This window comes from Platichthys flesus, chromosome 11 (assembly GCF_949316205.1).
Source record: "Platichthys flesus chromosome 11, fPlaFle2.1, whole genome shotgun sequence".
Classification (NCBI taxonomy): domain Eukaryota; kingdom Metazoa; phylum Chordata; class Actinopteri; order Pleuronectiformes; family Pleuronectidae; genus Platichthys; species Platichthys flesus.
In genome coordinates, this window is record NC_084955.1 from 2,127,996 (window position 1) to 2,147,910 (window position 19,915).

At 40.4% G+C, this 19,915-nt stretch overlaps 1 protein-coding gene across 1 annotated transcript; it reads left to right on the forward strand.

Annotated features, from left to right (window-relative positions):
* The first annotated feature begins 348 nt into the window (after positions 1-348).
* Positions 349-19,409, forward strand: si:dkey-122a22.2 (uncharacterized). The gene is made up of 11 exons (XM_062399613.1): positions 349-491; positions 1,377-1,539; positions 1,692-1,763; positions 1,855-1,931; positions 2,500-2,600; positions 4,397-4,513; positions 5,595-5,669; positions 16,182-16,320; positions 18,780-18,862; positions 18,950-19,046; positions 19,156-19,409. Exons 1-11 carry the CDS (start codon positions 432-434, stop codon positions 19,321-19,323), a joined length of 1,152 nt encoding a protein of 383 aa, XP_062255597.1. The 5' UTR covers positions 349-431; the 3' UTR covers positions 19,324-19,409.
* The last annotated feature ends 506 nt before the right edge of the window (positions 19,410-19,915 follow it).

Sequence of the window (19,915 nt, forward strand, 5' to 3'; positions counted from 1 at the left end):
AATAATAATAATAATAATAACAATAATAATAATTATTAGTCATATTATAATTATAATAATTATAATACTTACTTATTTTCATTACTGTTTTTCGACGTATAATTGTCGAAATTACCCTTGTAAAGTTGTGATAATACAGACTTGGTACACAGTGGTACACAATAATGGAAATAGTCATCGTAAAGTATGACAGCGGAAATTATCAGTAAGAGAAACATGATTGTGATTGAATAGTATCTGCGGTGAGAAACCAAAAGAAAACGTCACTTATTTACTTGTGATTTGAAGTTGCAGTTTTCAACAATACATACTGGGTAAGTCTGTCCCCTGTCGGCTCCCGTACCTAAACCAGGAAGTTGCTACCCTTCCATTCATTGTGTTCTACTTTATGCTGGTTTCATTACAGCACGTATTCATTACTTTACTTCAAAATGCGTCGGAAAACGGAAGCTCAAGCGTCAAGCAACGAACCCCCTCATGCAGATAAGAAGGTAAAGCAACGTTGATTTTAGTTAGCTGTTGATAGCTCCATGTAACAGCGCTGCTAGCCAACAATGTGCTAACCTGTTCAAATCAGACACTGTCATCAAAGCATGTGTGATACTGACGTTTCCATTCTCTCATCAGCTGATCTTATAGTAGTCTCACGTTGTGTGGAGCATGCAACTGTGTTACAACGCATCCCTCATGCTGTAAAGCGAGCAAAGGAGCTGAATTAAATTAAGCAACCTCTTGTGTATCAGGGTTTGATTATTTAAAGCCTATTCTGTTTTAATATTGTCAGACTCCATTATTCTCAAGAATCCATTGCATCAGTTCTGTAATTCGTCATTCATCCCGGACAATGCAGTAACAATACCTCACAGCAGTTTGCAAATTAGATGTGAAATGGTCATCTACTACTATGTACAGGGGTTAACCCGGGTGTCCTCAGTTGACTCTTTTGGGTTTTGATGATGCTTGATCATCATTGCAGGGCGCTGTACACCTAAAGTGTAAATGAATACATCTAGTACTGTGCAAATGTTTAAAGAACTTGTATTAAGGTCAATAGTAAGCACTTAGTCATTCACTGCAATGTGCAGTGAATACAAAACACCATACATTAAATAGAAGATTTTTGTGAATAACCTTTAAAACATCAACAACAATTCTCCTAAGTTAACTTCTGTATGACTGTGGCTCTATGTAATTGTCATAATTAATTTGGGAATGATCAGACTCCTTTACAATAGTATTGTTTGAGAATACATACTTTTTTTACATAGCGCGTGGGAAATGTGTGTGTTTGTATGTATGTATGTGTTTGTGTGTGTGTGTGTGTGAGAAGAGGTTAATGTGTGTTCACATCACATTTTCTTTTTTATGTAAACCAGGATCCAGGCCAAAGACCCCAGCGCAAGGCTGAAGCTAAAGGCAAAATGTCTTACCGTTCTGTGCTCATAAATATTGGAAAGTGTTTACTCCTAGTTATCATCATCCCTCCATTTCTCAACTATGCATCGCTGCAGAGAGAAGGACAGATGCTTTTGCCCAAAGGTTCGCTCATCTTAGTACAACACAGTCATTGTTCTTTTTTATTTAATTTGATTTACATTTTGTAGTATTAAGTGTCTCTATTGGGAGCTTGGAGCAAAATAACAAATCCTCTGTTTTATTAATGTATCTATTCTTCTTTTTCCCCTGTTCAGATGGCCAGATTGTTGATGTCAGTTTGGGTCAAAAGATGCATCTTTTGTGTAAAGGAAAAGGACACCCAGTTGGTAATAAACACTTTCTTTGACTCTGCCATTGATCATTTTCCTGTTGCTTGTTTGTATTTTTACTCAGCCTAAACATTTTGTTCTTCTTCAGTTATACTGGACGCACCAACTGGAATGTCTTCAGACATTTGGTTTCATGTCCAAGAAAACGTGGCCACACTAACAAAGGTAGGGAGATTACACAGCTTTTAGTGTTTTGAGACTTTGTATTTACTCTGTTAAACCAAATTAGCTCATTAGAGGTTACATAAATATCTCAGATGAATCACATTCATAACATACACTGGGGGTGAGCTCGCGTCCTGCCATTGGTTGGTCTTTCTGTGGATTCAGCTTCTATTTATGCGACCATGTTATTTGTTGTCATCGCCACGTAAGGCCAGTCCTTGCAATGGCTTTGCCACATTGTCTCTGCTCAACAAGGACTCAGCACAGCAGCAAGCCGGGGCTGACAACCTGTCACTTGTTGTTTGTCTGCAATGTGACCCAAATGAGGTCACAGGCTTGTTGGGGAAGATCTACATGAAGAGCTGCATCACAACATCAGTTACTAAAAAAAACACACCACCAATATGTACCTTATTACCTTTAATTTCAACTATCGTGCATGATATGGACCACTACAGGATGAGAATGGTTGGGGTGCGTAGAAAAAGTCTCATATGTGTATGTGTCATGATGAGGTTATACAAAAACTATTCTAAACCTGAGTTGTCCCTGTTTGTCACACACTCAGGTTTGCACCTATGACAGAATGGGACTGGGCTTCAGCAAGCGGCTGATGCAGAATGAAACCACAGGAACTGAGAAAGTTTGGGGGATTTCAACAACTGGACGGTGAGTGTGTTACTTTAATTGGCAGTTATCCTGATTCCCTCTAACACACAACATGTCCAGTCACTGTGCACAGAGTCTGCATGTATCAGTTATTTCATTATCATGAACTGCACCATGACAGGGTGAGTGGGATGTTTTACAAATGCAGGGCCGTCTGTCTTGTTTATCTGTTGTGGCTGAATTTTTGGAAAAATATGCAGGCCAGATGAAGAGTGCTGTGAGGGCATTCCTCACGTGGAACACGCCTGTGTTAACTGCACCTCTTCAGTTTATATGGTGACCTACTGTGTTAGTTTCGTGACACTGTACCTAAGTGCTGCAAGAGGAAAAATGTTGTAGGTGTGGGTCAGGGTCATGTGTGGGAGGAGAAACAGTCATATCCTGTACCTTCTCATCCACCAAAGAAGAAGAAGCTGCTGATGAAGGTCAAGTATGGTTGCACCTGTGCATGTTCATAATAAAAGGCAAATGGGCACTCACTTTTCTTACCAATGCTCTGTGTTTAGTTCACAAAGATCGAAAATACGGAAAAGCAGCAAATCCTTACTTTTGAGAATCTCTAACCACTGATCAATAATTATCAAGTATTATTTCCAACTGCTGTTCTATCTGAACAAAGATTTAAAATCCAAATGGATTTTAGATTCATAGTAAAATATAACACAGAGTAAATTCTAAAACAAAATCTGTCTGAGAAGCTGAAATCAAAAAATTATAATTTACTGATAATTAAAACAAATTATTGATTACCAACATAATCTGGAAATACGTTTCCTGTTGATTTGCAAATTGGTTAATTGAAAATCAACCTTATTACATATGAGGTCAACTCTCTAAAACTAGTCTGCTTCACAACAGTACAGCCATAACTGGAATAACGGAGTAAATATCCACAGGGATTCAACATTCCCTTGATAAAATGGCCATCAGGGACGTTCTATGAATGTTACATTCGGCAACGACTTGTGACTGCAGGGAAACCTTGTGCAATGCCCTTCTCCATCATGCCCATCCCTGCCTTGTGCTGCTAAGGGACTGGGCTGTAATCGTCCGGCCTCTGACATGGTTACGCGTTTGTTGAGTCTTAAATCTTCCCAGCGGATGACCAGACGTCGTTCAGCAAAAGTTCAGCAGTATAGTTTACCTTGGCATCTGGCTTGGAAAGTAGGAGGCTACCCATTTTGAGATGCAGGCAATTTCCCAGAGATCAATATCTCAAGGAGTTGATGACCACTTGGCCTTAAGTCTCATGAAAACTTTTCATTTCAATGTGCATCCTCGGTTTTGATTTATTCGCTCAGCAAACCCAAGACAACAGATGGCTCTCAGGGCCAAGTCAACAGATGGCTCTCAGGGAGTAGCTGCTCATCATGTATCTCTGATGATATGTTTGCTGTTGATTGTCCTGCAGTGTTTTGCAGCAGAGAGTACCCAGCAGTGCCCTCCTTTATGCTGTCACATGGGACTCAGCAGTCCTGTTTATTTTGCCACCATATGTCTAAAGTGGTTAAATACAGAATGAAAATACTGTAATTTCCACACATAATTTGTAACACTTCTTTGCCCTTCTTTCTTGTTTTCTAGCTCATTTTTAGATCTTACTAATAACCCTCCACTATGTTCGTAATAAACCTGCAAATGAGCAGATCAGAGATGCATGATCAGAGAAGCAGATTAACGATAGCATGTTGCATTCATGTCCTAGTAGCACCTCGCTGAATGAATAAACCTCCTGGCCCAGTTTGCAGACTGCCCTGGTTTTTGTGCAGTGAAAGATAAGTGTTGTTGTCTTCCAGGATGGTGGATGACTTGCACAGGCTCCTGCAGGCTGCTGGGATTGCCAAACCCTTCATCCTTGTTGGCTCCGAGCTCGGTGCTTTGAATGGCAGGTTCTACAGTCACATTCACGATGTGTAAGTATTGTACAACGATGGCAAATCTCCTACCGGGCTTAACTTGGAGTATACAGCCTTATTGTTAGACTGTTGCATTTCAGCTGGTGTCAGCACCATCGTATAGTATTCAACAAACAGCTTTTAAATATTCTGGGTAGTTGCCATTATAGTTTTTAAAAACATCACTGTTTCTACATTTACTCCTGTTGTTCGTAAAACACCAAACAGATAAGTTTGGAAATGCTGCTGGGGCCATTTTAGTTTGGAAACTCTCAGGCTGCGTTGTAGTCTGGATAGGCAGAAACTGTGATTTTACACAATCACCCGCTTTTCTTTCCTGATTGATTGTCTTGAGTTTAAGCTTTAACCAAGAAGGCTGATTGTATAAAACAACAAGGAATGATCAATGGAGTTCAAAAATAAGAGTGGCATATGTATATTTTTGATATCGTCAACAAGTTCATCCATGTGTTAGTCCAATTGTTCTGGATTTCTCTGTCAGTGACTCCTGGCACCATTCTCACTGCTTGTCACTTAAGATAAAAATCTTAATCTTAGTAAACAGTTCCTGATTAAATGTGTGTGTGTTAGTGAATGGAAGGTCTTCAGGGAATTTGTTGACAATCAAAAATATAACGATATCTCCTATAAAAGATCTGTGAAACATTTATAGATGACTTATTTTAAAATGTCTTTAAAGCATAGATAAGAATGATGTGCCTCGCGGTTAACTAAATATATTCCAGCGTCCCTTCAACCCCCATAACTCAGTCATCTCAGAGACAACATGGTGATAAGTGACAAGTAGGATGTACCGGGAACTAAAGATTTATTATTTAATCAGGCACGATGTTGCTGCTGTTAAGAGAGAAAATTAAGTAGTGGTGAGTGGATGACACCTTTCCAAGTGGAAATATCGCTCCTGGATGTGGTATATGTGTGGTCTGTGGGGACGCAGGACAGACAAATGTACAGGATGACACGTGAAGACACCATCCATCTCACACTCATTAAGGCCCAGGCCAGGAGGATAAAGTGGACGGTCAATGAGTCTTTCCTCATCTGAGTGTATTTGTGTGTGTCCTGTCATTGTGTTCAGGCAAGTGTCAGACCTGGTGCTGATCGATCCCATCCCAGAGGACATTTTTGAGGAGGACCAGTGGAAGCAGTACTGGTGAGGACGTGGGGGGATTCAGGGGGGTAGGTAGAGGTGGTCAAATAATTAAGGTAGGAATGAGCAATTCAGTCTCAATTAAATCGTATTTGTATAGAGCCAAATCACAACATTCATTTATCTCAAGGACCTTTAGTATAGCCAAGGATGAAAGGAAAGAGGAGAGAGGATGGCAAGATGTTGAAGGAGCATAAACTAGAAAGGGATGTGAAAAATGCAAACGGAAAAGAAGATTGAGAAAAGAGGAGCCGATAAAAAGCGAAAGTCAGGGAAGAGGAAAAGAAAAGAGGAAATGTATGAAGAAAAAGAGAGGATTAGAATGAGGAGAAGGGAGGCGGAGATGTCGGCATCTTTCACAATTCAAGCTCAAAACTTTTCCTTAATTGCCTTTTATGATGAGGGTAGTTGATTATCTGTGCTGGGTGGGGCTCATTAGCATGATTAATTATAGGCCAGAGAAACTCAGTTGCTGATTGCCTTTTTTTAGCATGAAACAGATGAGCGGAGAGCGAGGGTTGTGGCAGGTTTCAGGACTGACTGACATCAAGTGTTATAACACTGCTTTAATCCTCCAGAGGAGATGTATGTCAAGTGGCATTCATTGTCACAGCATATATCTGATAATGCATTCATTATCATGAGGGGTGGGTGGGCTCTTATTAATGATAAGCCAGAATGCAGAGGAGGAATGTTGTTAGACGTGTCAATTATGAAACACTAATTCTGGAAAATTGATAACTTAATCTAATCTAATATTTCAACTCAACAACAAAGGAAATACATCCCTTCTTTGGGTGTTTCTTCAGAGGCTTTGGCCCCACAATTCAGGGATGTGCGTTTATGGACCAGGTTTGTAGCTAAGCTCACAGGTAGGGTATCACAATTTCTACAGCATGGAAAATGAGATATCTTGTTGACAAGAATGGGACGGTTGAACATATGTACTGATGGACTGATGAAAGCTTTTGGATACTTTTAAGAATTCAGATTTGACCTTCTGCATAGTTTGTACTTTTACATTTATTATATCTGAATCTAAAAGCCTTTGAGTTAAGGTTTTAAACTTGGATTTGTATATCCTTCACTTACAAAGTATGTATCAAGTGAAGGGTTATTACAATGCATTACAATATATATAAAGTTTGATTGTGAAACAATATACAGTATCGAGATAAACTTACTTTGACATAGTCACATGTGGTTTTCGACATTTATTTATAATCACTTTTTTTCATTTCAGTCTTTTAGTTTGATAATGACCACCGATGACTAATATTTGCTCTGATAAGACAAAAAGCTGGATGGTAAAATCAGGTCACATTTTTAGGCCTGCCTCCATGACTTATTGCATCTGAGGTTTGGTGCACCAATGGTAGCTCACAGCTTACATAAGTATGAGTTGAGCCAGATAAGACATGGATCCATGAAAATGGCCTAATTTGTACGTGACTTAAAGTGGAGCAGCACCATTTATCAGGGGTATGTGTCCAATTATCCTCTGATTAATAGGCATTAATTTAACTGAGTACATGACAGTGTAGCCACAATCCAATTACTCTGTGGAGAAGCAACGGAGAAATGAAATGAATCAAGGACTTACATTTACTCCGTAAAAAAACAATTTTATCATCTGCGTTGAATATCCATAGGGGAGTAAAAATAGAAACAGGAATAGGATATGGAAGGATGAAGACGTAAGAGATGCAGCACACCAGGCATCCTGACATTCCAGCATGCCATTGCTATTTGCATCATGGGCTCCAGCATCCTTTTTCTTCCTTGTACCTATTTTTTTTTGTTCAGAAAGTCTACATATTGGTATAATTTCCCTCTCCTAGATACTGGTTTATTAGTGTTCAGGTTTTACAGTGTTGGTACACAAGATAAGTCGTGCAGGAGGGTGCAGGGCTGCACCTGAGCACGATTGTGAGGAAACTGTATCAGCTTTGCTCTGGGACTGGAGGATTTACACATCAAAGACCAGTCGTTTAGAAGCTCACTTCCAGAATTAGTTCAGTTACATCCTACAAAATGATTTGCCATCATCTCCTGAGAATGCTATTACCCCGTGCTTGTGTGTGACTGTGTGCACAGGCATTGACTTGTGCACTTTGCTATAAGGGGTCAAATTTCTTATTTGGGATTTTCCCCTGCAGACATGGTAGCCCGTGTCTCATTTCCTTGCAGGCACATATGATGCTTCCTGAGCATCAGAGATTAGGAGAGGCCCCAGTTTACGTCTGACAAAAATTGCATTCAGAGAGTAAGAGGCTGTTTGGTTTGAGAGTGGTTTGAGTAACTCCACGCAGTCACTCTATGTTTCACCAGCACAATCAAAGGAAGCTCTAGATCTCATCACTTCAGGACAGACCACAATTTTCTCTACATGATGGACCTGGCTTTATGGGCTGGGGCTGTTAAAAGGGAAATGAACTGCATCAAGTTTTAGCCGCATGTTTCCACTGTGTCTTCATGGCTTGAGTCCTGTATGGCTACCTTCTACTTCTTATAGGGATAGTTCACCCTAAAGCCTGAAACATGCTTCTGCGTTTTCACGGGCCCGTAAGCGCAAGAGCCCTTCCGGGTCCCTTACGTGCTTATGTATCCCTCCTTACGTGCTGACGGGTGTCAACCCCCTTTTCTAAAATTTACGGCAAAGCTCCGCAAGCTCACTCAGCCCGCAAGGCTGTGATTGGTCTGCTCTACATCCCTTCTGGGGCTGCATTTCCGGTTTCATGCGCCATAATACCGGCAGAAATCACGGAAGATTTAGAAGAACGAATATGGACCAAATAGAAGAGCACTTGGCAGAAGATATCCGACAGTATGATCACTTGTATAACCTGTCACTGACTGGCGGATTTGTCCGCCAGAAAAAGGCTATGAGGAGCCGCAGTGGCTATGTAAATAAACAATCGACGAAGAAGAAAGAAGGCGTCTCTAAGGTCGTCTCGACAAAAAGCATTACTCCGCCTAGTGTTCTGGTGCGGAATTGCTTTGTAAGACGCGCAACGGTTGGGGAAGCATGAATGAAAACGAGTCTTGCACCACAGCGGCGTGAAAAGACGCAGACGCAGTCGCAGAAGCATGTTTCAGGCTTTAGATAAAAATTCACTCATTATCTACTCACCACTCTGCCGATGGAGGAGTGGGTGAAGTATTTGAGTCCACAAAACACTTTAGTAGTTTCAAGGGTAAACAGTGTTGCAGCCAAATCCAATATAGTCGAAGTAAATGGTGACTCCTTCAATACTGCTCCTGTGGTGTCATCCAAAGATCCGTAAGCCCTGATATTCAAAAGCAATTCGAAAAGGTTTAATTTACAACTTGTTTTAGCCTAAATGTCCTCTGTTATCCTCCTGCCTGGATCCATGTTCCCGACAATATGCACCAACCACATCGAGATGCAAACAAGGGATGATGTCAAAGAAATATTGTAAAGATCATACACTCAAGGTTTCAATACCTGGGTGGCTGATCTTCCATTATTTACTTTCACAGCATCCCTGTAGCCATGGCTTATGGTTATCGGATCCAAACTGCAAGCACCAGATCTTCAGCTTGCCAGGGAGTGTGGTATTGTCAATGGTCTCCAGGCAGCAGGCAGCAACCTTCCTGTACCTCCTCCACAATGTCCTTAGGTTAGGCCCTACCCCAATGAACTAGGCTCTCATACACCTGGTCAAACTAAAGCTGAAATCAGAAACTTTTGTGTGCCTTTCGTTTAAAATTTCGTACGTACGTACGTGCTTGCGTGCGTGTGTGTTTTTCCTGTCTTTCTGCAGCAGGTGTGTGCTTGCAGTATTGAATTAATTTACCCCATGGGAAATGTATTTGCTTAGAGAGCAGAAACGTAGGGGAGTGCTCTCGTCATAGGGATGGTCCTTATAGTTTAATGAATGCTGATTGATTGGCAAACTCTCCGTTTTAATGTACCATTACTGTGTTTAGTGCAACTCAGTTCTCACAGGAACTCCACTTGAAAGTCTTCTCAACCCTTCCCTCTGCATCTCACTTATTTTAAGTGTTAGTCATTAGTAGTTATTTTTTACTTTGGTTATATTTTCATCACTGAGTTTAATGCTGAGACACAAAGCTTGTAGTTGGGTTTCTAGCGAGATTGTTTTACCTTCTATGTGTGTGTATGCATTACACTGTGGGTGCCCTCTCAAAGTGTGTGTAAATGTGAGATTTATCAAATGGATCTCTCGCTGTGGGCCGAACATCTGCAGCTCTACGCCTAGACCAGGGGTAGGCAACCTTTACTATCAAAAGAGCCATTTTGCCCCCTCTTCCCCCAAATTAAATCTGTCTGGAGCCGCAAAAAATATTTGATAAAAAACAGGTTATGAAGTTATATATATAGTTATACAATATATATAAAAACTATAGTTTAATGCATTTATTCAATTACAGAACAACAATAAAAAACTGTTGACATTTAACTGCTATTTTTCATGTTACAAAAAAGGAAAACACCAAACTCTTATGAAGAGGAGAACAAAATACATGTGTAGGCCTACTTGGAAATAAAAGAAACACAGAACTATGCTTTTCACGAACGACACATCACTAACACAAACACACACATTCACCCGCTTCCGGTATTTCATGACGGCCTGATACGATGATGCTGATTTAAAAAATGTACGTGAACGTGAAGTTCACTCATATTCATCATATGAAAACTGATTCGTTAAGTTCACCGTTCCCGAAAAATATGTGCAACATGCACTGTACAGAGAGCCACTGCAGAGGGGCTGAAGAGCCGCAGGTTGCCGACCCCTGGCCTCGACGGAGCCTGATTGAGTTATGAAGTTCAAAATGAAAAGAATGCTTTCTGTCCCATTCATCATCCTACCTGTCATTGATATGCTAATCAAGGCCTACGCAAACACACACACACACACACAGACCTAATACATAAACAATTATACAGGTGCATACTGTACTATGTACACATACATGCTGAAGTTACCTTCACAGCTTGCTGCTGTGTGTAGCAGATAGACATGTTTTGCAGTTCACCTGGAGTCTACTCTGTATGACAGGCAGCGTATGACTGTCACTTTGACTGACGAGCGTTCAGAGTCACACAACTGTTTCACACATTCGATTTGATTTATAAGCCGGACAGGGTTTAATATCGAGGCCCAAGAAGAGTGTTTCTACCCTCCCGACAGCACTTTCATAGAGGATAGATTTACAGACATAACAAAGTCCTCTCCTCCTAACATGCCTCTAAGACACTTAATCATTTCAGTTATATTCTATTAGTAATGAATGGCCTACTTTAAGTGGCATTTTGTAATCTCTGAGCATTTGCACCTTCTCTCTGTCTCCTCTGCCCTGGTAAACAGCAGCAGCCAGCCAGTGATGACATATCCAGTCTCCCCCTCAAAGCCCATTTGCTTTAACTGCGTTCAATAACCCACTGGAGCACAGCTCTGCTCTGAACTCCTGTAGGAATCCACGGCTTAGATTGGCAGCAATCACACGGCCATGGGCCGATGGAGGGAGGGAGATAGAAGAATGGAGAAAAAAAAAGAGAGCGAAACAGAGGAAAAAGTTAAGGCAGATGGAAATAGAACCAGGTTGTATAAAGGATGCAGCCTGTATGATAAATGGTCTATTGATGAACACTACTATCTAACAATGGGAAAGGAAATTGTTGAGGTTGATCTTCCCTTAGTTTTTACACACATGATTTGTATGTTATCTAGAATATTGTGCAATGAAAATCCAGCTTGAGCTAGCATAAAAAATCATGACAATATAAAACACAAACTCCACATTCACTATAATCTGTGTGTTTTGCTGTATCTGACCCTGCAGGCTCCAACACTGTGATTCATTAGACTTCATACTGTGATTCTGTAATGGCTCCCAGTGTGTCGGCCCCGTCCCTCAATCGTCTCCTGACTCAGCTGCCCCCGCCCCTCTCACTTATTCCCACCCCCCTCATCGAGAGACTCCCAGACCAATCGGGAATGCCAATTAATTGTAATTAGAGCCACGGTAAGCGTAACTATTGCTATTATGCTCTGCTAATGAAGAAGGGCTGGCGTGGCCCCTGTGTATTTACCCTAGTGTAATCTATAGTATTGATGCAGAGAGGAAGGCTCTGAGCAGGCAGGGGATGCTAGGCTCAGCCTGATGTTGCTGTGGTACAAGAATGACACCTTGTGGTCATACTGGGTACTGCGCTTAGAAATTGTAATCGGCCTACCTTAATTTTGCATTATCTGGGATTATACAGTTATATTTACACCTGTAATATAACTAGGCTTCCCTCATGAAGCCTGGTTCAAAATCAGTTCACATTATTCATATAATGTGCGCAGCGAAGGAGAATGGCACTTAAGTCTATTTATACAAGTAATAAAACAGATATAAACATGAAATATAATGTAATGTACTTGAAGCACGTTGACTACATGTTTCTCAAAAGCATAAAGGATGAAGCATTATATTGTAATGCGTATAATTTGTAAGATGCTCTAATGTTAGAGACTCTAACAAGGCTCTTATATGAGCAATGTGTGAATTGATTTGTTTCTGTGTCCCAAAGTATGCTAGTGTAAAGCTGCTAGTATGTGAACAGTACTCAACAATACAGAAGCATAATATTTCATGCACTAACTCTTCTATTTTGTATCATGCAGGCCTCAGGGTGCTGTTATTTGTTTGATTGATTCATAGAGGTCAGATTTAGTTAAATCTTTGTTGTAACATTATGCTTTGCTGTCACAGATAACACCTGTATAACAAAACCATTGTAGGCAAGATGATGGAAATGTCAAATCAGATCTCTTTGATCGAATTTGAGAAGTTTTCTTTCCAACTAAAAAATGGTAAAAAAATATATGTCTTTGTCACAGACTATTTTGGCCTCTTCTAATGTTTTTTCAGTATATAAATTCTATATACTAGATGTGAGGGGGCTTCTCTGTCAACAAATTTAAATTTAAAAGACAATCTGTATCTTTCATTATTGTCGGTTGTCTTCGCTGACCACCACATTTTTCAAACCAACCAACCATCCAACAAACAGATAGGCAGGGCTGAAAATATCTTACAGCAGTTCATACTGAGAAAAAGTCTTAAGTTTAGGATAGTGGGTTATATTAGGGCATATAAGAGTGAACATGATATCACACACAAATACAAAATGTCAAGGGGAACACAATAAAAATCAATATTTATTTCCGTTGTATTCCTTAATGTAGAAATTACAAAATACTGGTGAAAATGTATCATACTCTCCCCAAACAACACAGAAAACAGCCATAAAATCCCTCCTCCAGGCAGGTCACTACTCCGCCTGAGGGTGGTGTTAGTTTGTCAGTTGTGTGTTTCAGAAAGGTTAGATTAAAATATTGGTCCTCCATCCATTAGCTACACATCTTATCCCTTGAGGATTGCTGGTGGAGCTGGAGCCATCCCAGCAGACATTGGGTGAGAAGACTATGCTGACAGACTCCCTGTCAGCATGGTACTATTGATGTATTAGACCTTGCCGGCTTACATCTTTAAAGAGTACAACAATATTTGTTTTCATACTGATTATTGGTTTTACTGATGATAATGAAAGCCTGGAGCTGCAATTGTACTAAAGTTACTCATGACTTTATTTTTGATGAATTATAATTTCAACCATTTCGAACCTGGGTGCAATGATAGAAGATTTGATTAAACAGTAAGTTCGTAGGCGAGCCTCTTGTAATAGTCCATGTTTAAATGTTCTCTGTTCATTATAATAGCTGGCAGAAGCTTGTGTAATAGTTCGTGTTTCGTGTGTGAGCAGGCTCTCAGGTAACAGAGGCCCTGCATATGAAATGAGATGGTAATGAGGAGGAGGAGGGGAGCCTTATCACTTCAGGTCCAAATTCCGACAGTGAATTGCGCAGTTGTAACAAAAGTAACAGAGCGTCCATTCAGCCTGCACTAATCCAGATGGGAAAGTCAAACAGCAGAAAGTCCACGGCACAAACTCATTTCATCACTTTATTAATTTAGATATTGCCTCCTCGCTCCTGTGGGGAGGAAAAAAAAGAGCCCCTCTGAAATGACCAACATTGGTGAGGCGTTTTGCTCTACATGGTTCCCCCACCTCGTCTCCTTCCGTTATCTGTTTAATTCATCCCGCCAATCTTGGCTGTCTTTACCCACTAAATTTCCCTTTGACACGCATGCCTTGCTTCGCATAATCCTCACTCCGGGGCAGAATTAAAAATGGAAAAAAAAAGCGGAGGGAGTAGGACAGGTGGCTGGAGAATCCTTGAAATAATGTTCAATGCCAGACCCAGGAATGATTTGACCAGATTCAAACTTGGGGGGCTGATAGAGAGAGAGTTGTTTTCCCCTTTATTTTTGGAATCCAGGGATGAGAAAAAGGGTGACAGGTGGAAAATGTGCAGAGACTGAGAAGTCCCTAAAGAGGCAGGTCAGAGAGTCAATTCTAAATTGTGGTGCCAGAATGACTTCAGGGGGAAATTGTGGCAAGGAAGATGAAAATGTCAAAATGTCATTCTCTGGAGGTCTGATTTGAAATATTTTCTCTGTGCTGAAGACAGAATTAGAATGGTCGACATGTTTCTTTCCCCTCTCTGCCTATATATCCATTATTGACCTGTAGGGACTGTTTGTTGTACCGTGAATATGGCAGATATGTTATCGCGCACAGCGATTTGTTGCAGCTGAAGAACTATTCTCTGCTGTTTCTATCAGCTTTATCTGACCAATCATTGCTGACATGCTTTGGCGGAGCACAGCTTGATATTTCCAACCACATATCTTTGGTTAGTGACACTTCATATCGGCTACGGGTGAAATGGGTTATTTTACACTGGACGACATGGCCAAAAATGAGATCTATATAAAAAGGTTCATATCAGTAGATATTAAAAAATTATCACAAAAAATGTCTATTAGACTAACCTTTTTTAAATTTTTCAAGCACAGTAAAAATGTATTAAAAATTAAAATATTTTACAAAAATACCTTCAAAAGCTCTTGAGGCATTTCACAAAACCCACAAATGTTCCACTCATGGTGGCCCTCGAAGGAAAACCAGGGGATCCCGTTCAGTTTGTTTGATTTATCCTCTGAGGACCATGACAGCCGGAATGAAATTTTGTACCAATGCATTTTTAGTAGAAGTTGAGTTATTTCAGCCTGCACCAAAGTGGTGGTCGTATTAATGGATTGGCATTGATATCCATGGACCCAGACCACAAGCATGGTTAAATAATGTTGAACAAGCCTCTGAAGTGGGGATTTCCCTGATTGAAAATGGGTTCTTTGTCGATTTTGACAAGACAGGCAATTTGAAGACATCGCCTAGGGATCTGAAAATGTCCTATTGGCATTTGTCACACTGACTAATTCTATAATTTTACATACAAAACAATTGATCAGATATTCGGTTAAATCAACCAATTAATCAACAAAACTTTACCTGAATAGGGCTGTAGTTTACAAGCTGACGCAGTAAAGAGGTGATTCATAGTTATTGATGAGGTGCTGAAGTTTCCTGAAGGATTGAACATAGCAGAGAGGAGCTGCTAGGACACAGGAGCACAGTGCTTTTAGTATGGCCTAAACCAGTAGTCATACTAAAACAGAGAGGAGCGTCTCCTGGTCGTGGGGGCTGATCTACAGTGTGTCGGCTGAATGTAGGGGCAGGCTTCGCGGCACGGCGGCAGCAGGCACACGGTACTATTGATTGGGCTCCACAGGCTGAGACCAACCAATTCAGAGCACCAGTGAGCCGAGACCGATTGGGCCTCCTGAGTTACAAAATCCCACTACTCTTCGTCTTACATTTGCCAAAAAAAGGAAAAAAAGAACGATTTCTCATTCCCCAGACAAATGTTTTCAAAAGAGAAAGTTTGAGGTGTTGGGTTGAAAAAGCAAATATCACGTAGGTCTGAACTGGAATATCTATTGTTATCAACCTTGCTGTTTTGATCCAGAGCTTAAATATGTTGATAAGCTACAAAAGCAAAACCCATGATAGAGACTCACTTATATTAGAGGTTAATTAGATTTACCATTAACACGCTGGTACTTTTAGCCCCACAGAAAATTATAATATAACTCTGCTGCCTGCCCTAGGTCCTTGGTCCTTTTAAAAACTTTTACCACACTGTTTAGGATTTACGGTCCACAAACAGTAGCAGGTGAACGTAAAGCTCTGAAGAAGTGACGGTAAGTTGTTGTTCGGTAGACATACTGTGTCAAGAATATAGGGTATTTAGAAGTCAATTAAGATAAATGTTCTCCATTAATGGTTACTCTGTATAGTCTTGATTTTATATCAAAATGTATTTGTTGAATCCTAAGCTGGAACCCCTAACACCATAATGTCAGTGCTGTGATTTGAGCTTGTTCTACTGCCCACACATGATCAAAGTATCAAGGTGATCTTTTCAAACCAGAGTTTCAGATCCTTAAACTTCAGTCTGTCTCCTGCTTCAGTTCTGCGTGTGTATCTGTGTGTTTTTTCAGGTATGGTAAGCTGCTGCCGTCGTTCCAAACCAGACAGTTCTCAGCAGCTACAGGGCTGAGCCGCATCCTGCTTATCCTGGGGGCTATTGAACCGACTGTCGGAGGCAAAAATGTCTCAGAGGAGGTCATCCAGCGCCAGGTCAGGCAAATACACACACACACACACACACACACATAAATACACACAAACACACACACACACACACATACACAAACACACATTGGTTGTGATGTTGGTTTCTAAAAAAGTGTGATGCTGCAGGTTAAGCAGGTAAAGAGTAATTCAGAGGTGATTTATATATAATAAGATTTCAGTGTGGAAAGGTGCTATCATACTATAAATGTTGATATTTATATAATCAGAAGACAAGACTTTGGCTTTGTTCCTCCGCACAGGCCTTCTTTCAAATGATTAAAACTATGCAAGAAAAGTAATATTTTTTAAACAGGCATTTTAAATGCACACCCCTCATGTTCCCTCTACAGCCACAGGGTGGTGCTAGTGCAAGGATAATTGTGCCTCCTCCTCAGCAGAGATAGGAGTGGATTATGATTGCAGGAGCGTTTGTCTTCATATTGTCAGAGGCTATGAATTTGCCATGATATGACACCAGACATCATTTTTAAATAAATGAAAATTGAACCCATTCCCGGGGCTGACATGACGCCGCGAACATACTGTATCTGTGGATGCCTTCTATATTGTAAAACTCAGCCTTTTGACAGGTCATACAGTTTGTGAGGAAACGGCTGTTAATATAAGCTACAAGCTTTTCGCTGTGTATTGCAGATGAGCTTTTTTTTCCTACATGGGATTTGCACGTCTCAGATCTGCGAATCTATTTAAAAGGAACATTCAGTCGTGGCACTTCTGTCTATCTTTAAGGCCTGTAGTCATTTTTTACCTGCAATGGAAACGTTCCAGGCAGAGAAGGAGTAATGGATTCTGCTGATAAACAACAGCCAATATCTTGGGTAACACGGGAAAGTGCTCTCACCTTATTTTAGGGTTGAAGTGAACCCTCAAAACATTCATGTAGGGCCCATTAGGGACAGAGACAAAGAGAGATTATTGCCGGAAAGCTAATTCTGTAACCATTTGTTACATTTAAAGCATACAGTCCTACTTCTGTTTCTTTTATGTCTCCATTCAGAGAAACAACTTACACTTTAGTGGCCCTCTGTGAACGCTCAGCGACATTTCTAAAATCTGTTCAGCGTTAAATGTTTTTCAGCAGCTGTCCTCATGATGCAATGACGCCTGCGTCTGGATGAATATGAACAGTTCGTTAAGATGCCTTGTTCTCTGCTGCAAGCCACCCACGATTTGATGGCAGTAGTGATGAGGGACCTATTTCAGCTTTTCAAGTATTACAGTTGTTGCCAAGGAGATAAGAACATCATTGTGCCTGAATTCTCCAAGGACGGAGAAAGGTTTTGTAGACAGGCTAGTGAAGGTTATAATGTTCACACACGCACACACACACAGACATACAGTCACACACACACACACACACACACACAGACAGACCCACGCACACATACACAGACATACACACAGACAGACACGCACAAGCTCGGCGAACTCAATAGAGCATGCAGTCCATTTCTCAAGGGCATGTTTTGTAACCACTGCTTAATTGAACTGGAGCAGAATTGTTTGCTGCTATGTTAACAGCACCAAAGCTATTTGGTCTCATCACATGTGGGTGATGGATACAGGGAATTCTGCTCAGTTTTAGTATACACATCTATTCTGGCAGTGTGGTGACCTTTCCCCGCCCTGAGCCAAAGAATCAGATAGCTAAGATTTAGATTTCAGATGTGGTAACGGTGTTCTGGAGAATGAACTGGTCACCGACTTCACTGCATTCATATAGTATTGCTAAAGCAATCGCTAATGTTTATTTCCCCAAGAATGTTTTATTTGAGTTTAATTTAGGAGTTTGAAGAATTCTACCTTTTCTTTGCATTATAAGACGTGTTGCAGTTCTGTGTCCCTGCTGTAAGTCTTGTAAAGATTTTTATGAATCACTTACTCCCTTCTGTAAATCTAAATCTAGTGTCAGTGCAAAACAGACCTTTAAGTGCTATGCAGGGTGTTGGGGGTGTGTTAAAATGACCATAAAACTGTCAGTATGTGGTGATATGTACTGGGAGCTGTAAGAAGTTGGGAAAAAGGCTGACCTGCTATGACTGAGGAAAAGTTTAATTAACCTGCCAGTAGAGCTACTTAGCAAATCCTTTATTAGGATTGCGCAAATCAGTTGGCAAGGAGTTATTCTCTGAATTTGGGTTACAGTGTACATTGACAAATATAGTGTCAGTGGCTTTAAGTCTGCTATTTCAAATTCCTAAAATTACAAAAATAACCAGAAGAAATATTTAACCAACCATGGACATAAAATAAGGTTTTATTGGTAAAGTTTATGTTTGATATAATGTGTTATACAGACATATTAAAAACCATCTATTGGCTTGCTTTGTTTGTTATTTGTCTTACCTCTGAAACTAATATAAGTAGTATCTTTTATATATAATACACTTTATTTTGATTTCTATTTAGTGACTGATTTTCTGTTTCTCTGTCCCTTACAGAAATACCTGCTAAGCAACCCTGCCCATCAAAGCAGTGCTGTGGATGAGCATTACTTTATTAATGAAAGTGCAGCTCAAGTTAGGTGTGGAAAAGATTTACCTTCATTATTTTGAACTGTCCTGCTGTTTTCCTGTTGACTTTTCAAACCTATTTGTTGTTGTTTTTAAAGGGACATCACAAAGTTTAAGCCCCTCTCCAGCAGGGTGTCAGTGAGTGTGATCACTGGAGATTCATATGACGAGCAAATACCAGAACACCTCAACCAGGTGAGCGTGTTTACTCGAGCTGCACAGCTCCAGCCTTGCACAGTGACTGAACAATATGGTAATATCTGTTGTGTAAAGCCCATAGTAAATCATCTCTTCCCTGCACCAGATGGTAGCTAAGCTTCAAAAGAAGTTTTTGGAGGAATCCTACCCATCAGCCAATCAGATTCACATAAAAGGAGCAGACCGACGAATGATCTACAAGAAGCCATCTGCCATCAGCCAGCACCTGCGAAGGATCGTCAACCAGCGACAAGCCAAGCAGCAGAGCGAGTGACCCATGGCCAAAATGTGACCGTACCCCAGACCTGGACAGAATAATAGTTGAATATGTTTTAAATATTCAATAAAATATTCAAGTTATCTTTTTGCCTTTCCCTGAAGCAATCTGTAGAGATTGTCTACATGTCTGCTGAGGTTCATCAAGGAGACCATTTTAGAGCTCAGCTCTGCCTTATTGGAAGCCCTTTAATTGAAGATAACTGGAGGGTATTCAGTGAGATGGAGAATTTGCTGTCTGAAATTATTATCTTTTAAATTGTTATTTCAGTCTCTTTACCTGATTGGTCAGTGCCAAAAATTAATACATAACTCCATATCAATGTAAAGGCCACACAGTTCACTGCTCAACCTAATACTTTTTATCTCATCCGCTTCTGTCTCAATATTCTGCCATGTTGTAGCCGCAGGCAAAGGTACATTGAGTTCCTCTGCCTCTGTCGCATCAGCTTCGGTCATCTGTAATGTGCACATAATTGAGTTAAACCACTATCAGACTCTATTTATGGACTTGATTGGATTAATCCTATAAATTGCAACAGATGAATGTGGCTGGCAAACCCAATTTTTTATTTTTCTAAACAGATCTT

Bases quoted from the DNA above. Each gene is read 5' to 3' on its own strand.
- si:dkey-122a22.2 (XM_062399613.1), top strand. From the start codon at position 432: ATGCGTCGGAAAACGGAAGCTCAAGCGTCAAGCAACGAACCCCCTCAT. The intron at 4,514-5,594 runs GTAAGTATTGTA...CATTGTGTTCAG, and splicing joins TACAGTCACATTCACGATGT to GCAAGTGTCAGACCTGGTGC. The intron at 18,863-18,949 runs GTGTGGAAAAGA...TTGTTTTTAAAG, and splicing joins GAAAGTGCAGCTCAAGTTAG to GGACATCACAAAGTTTAAGC.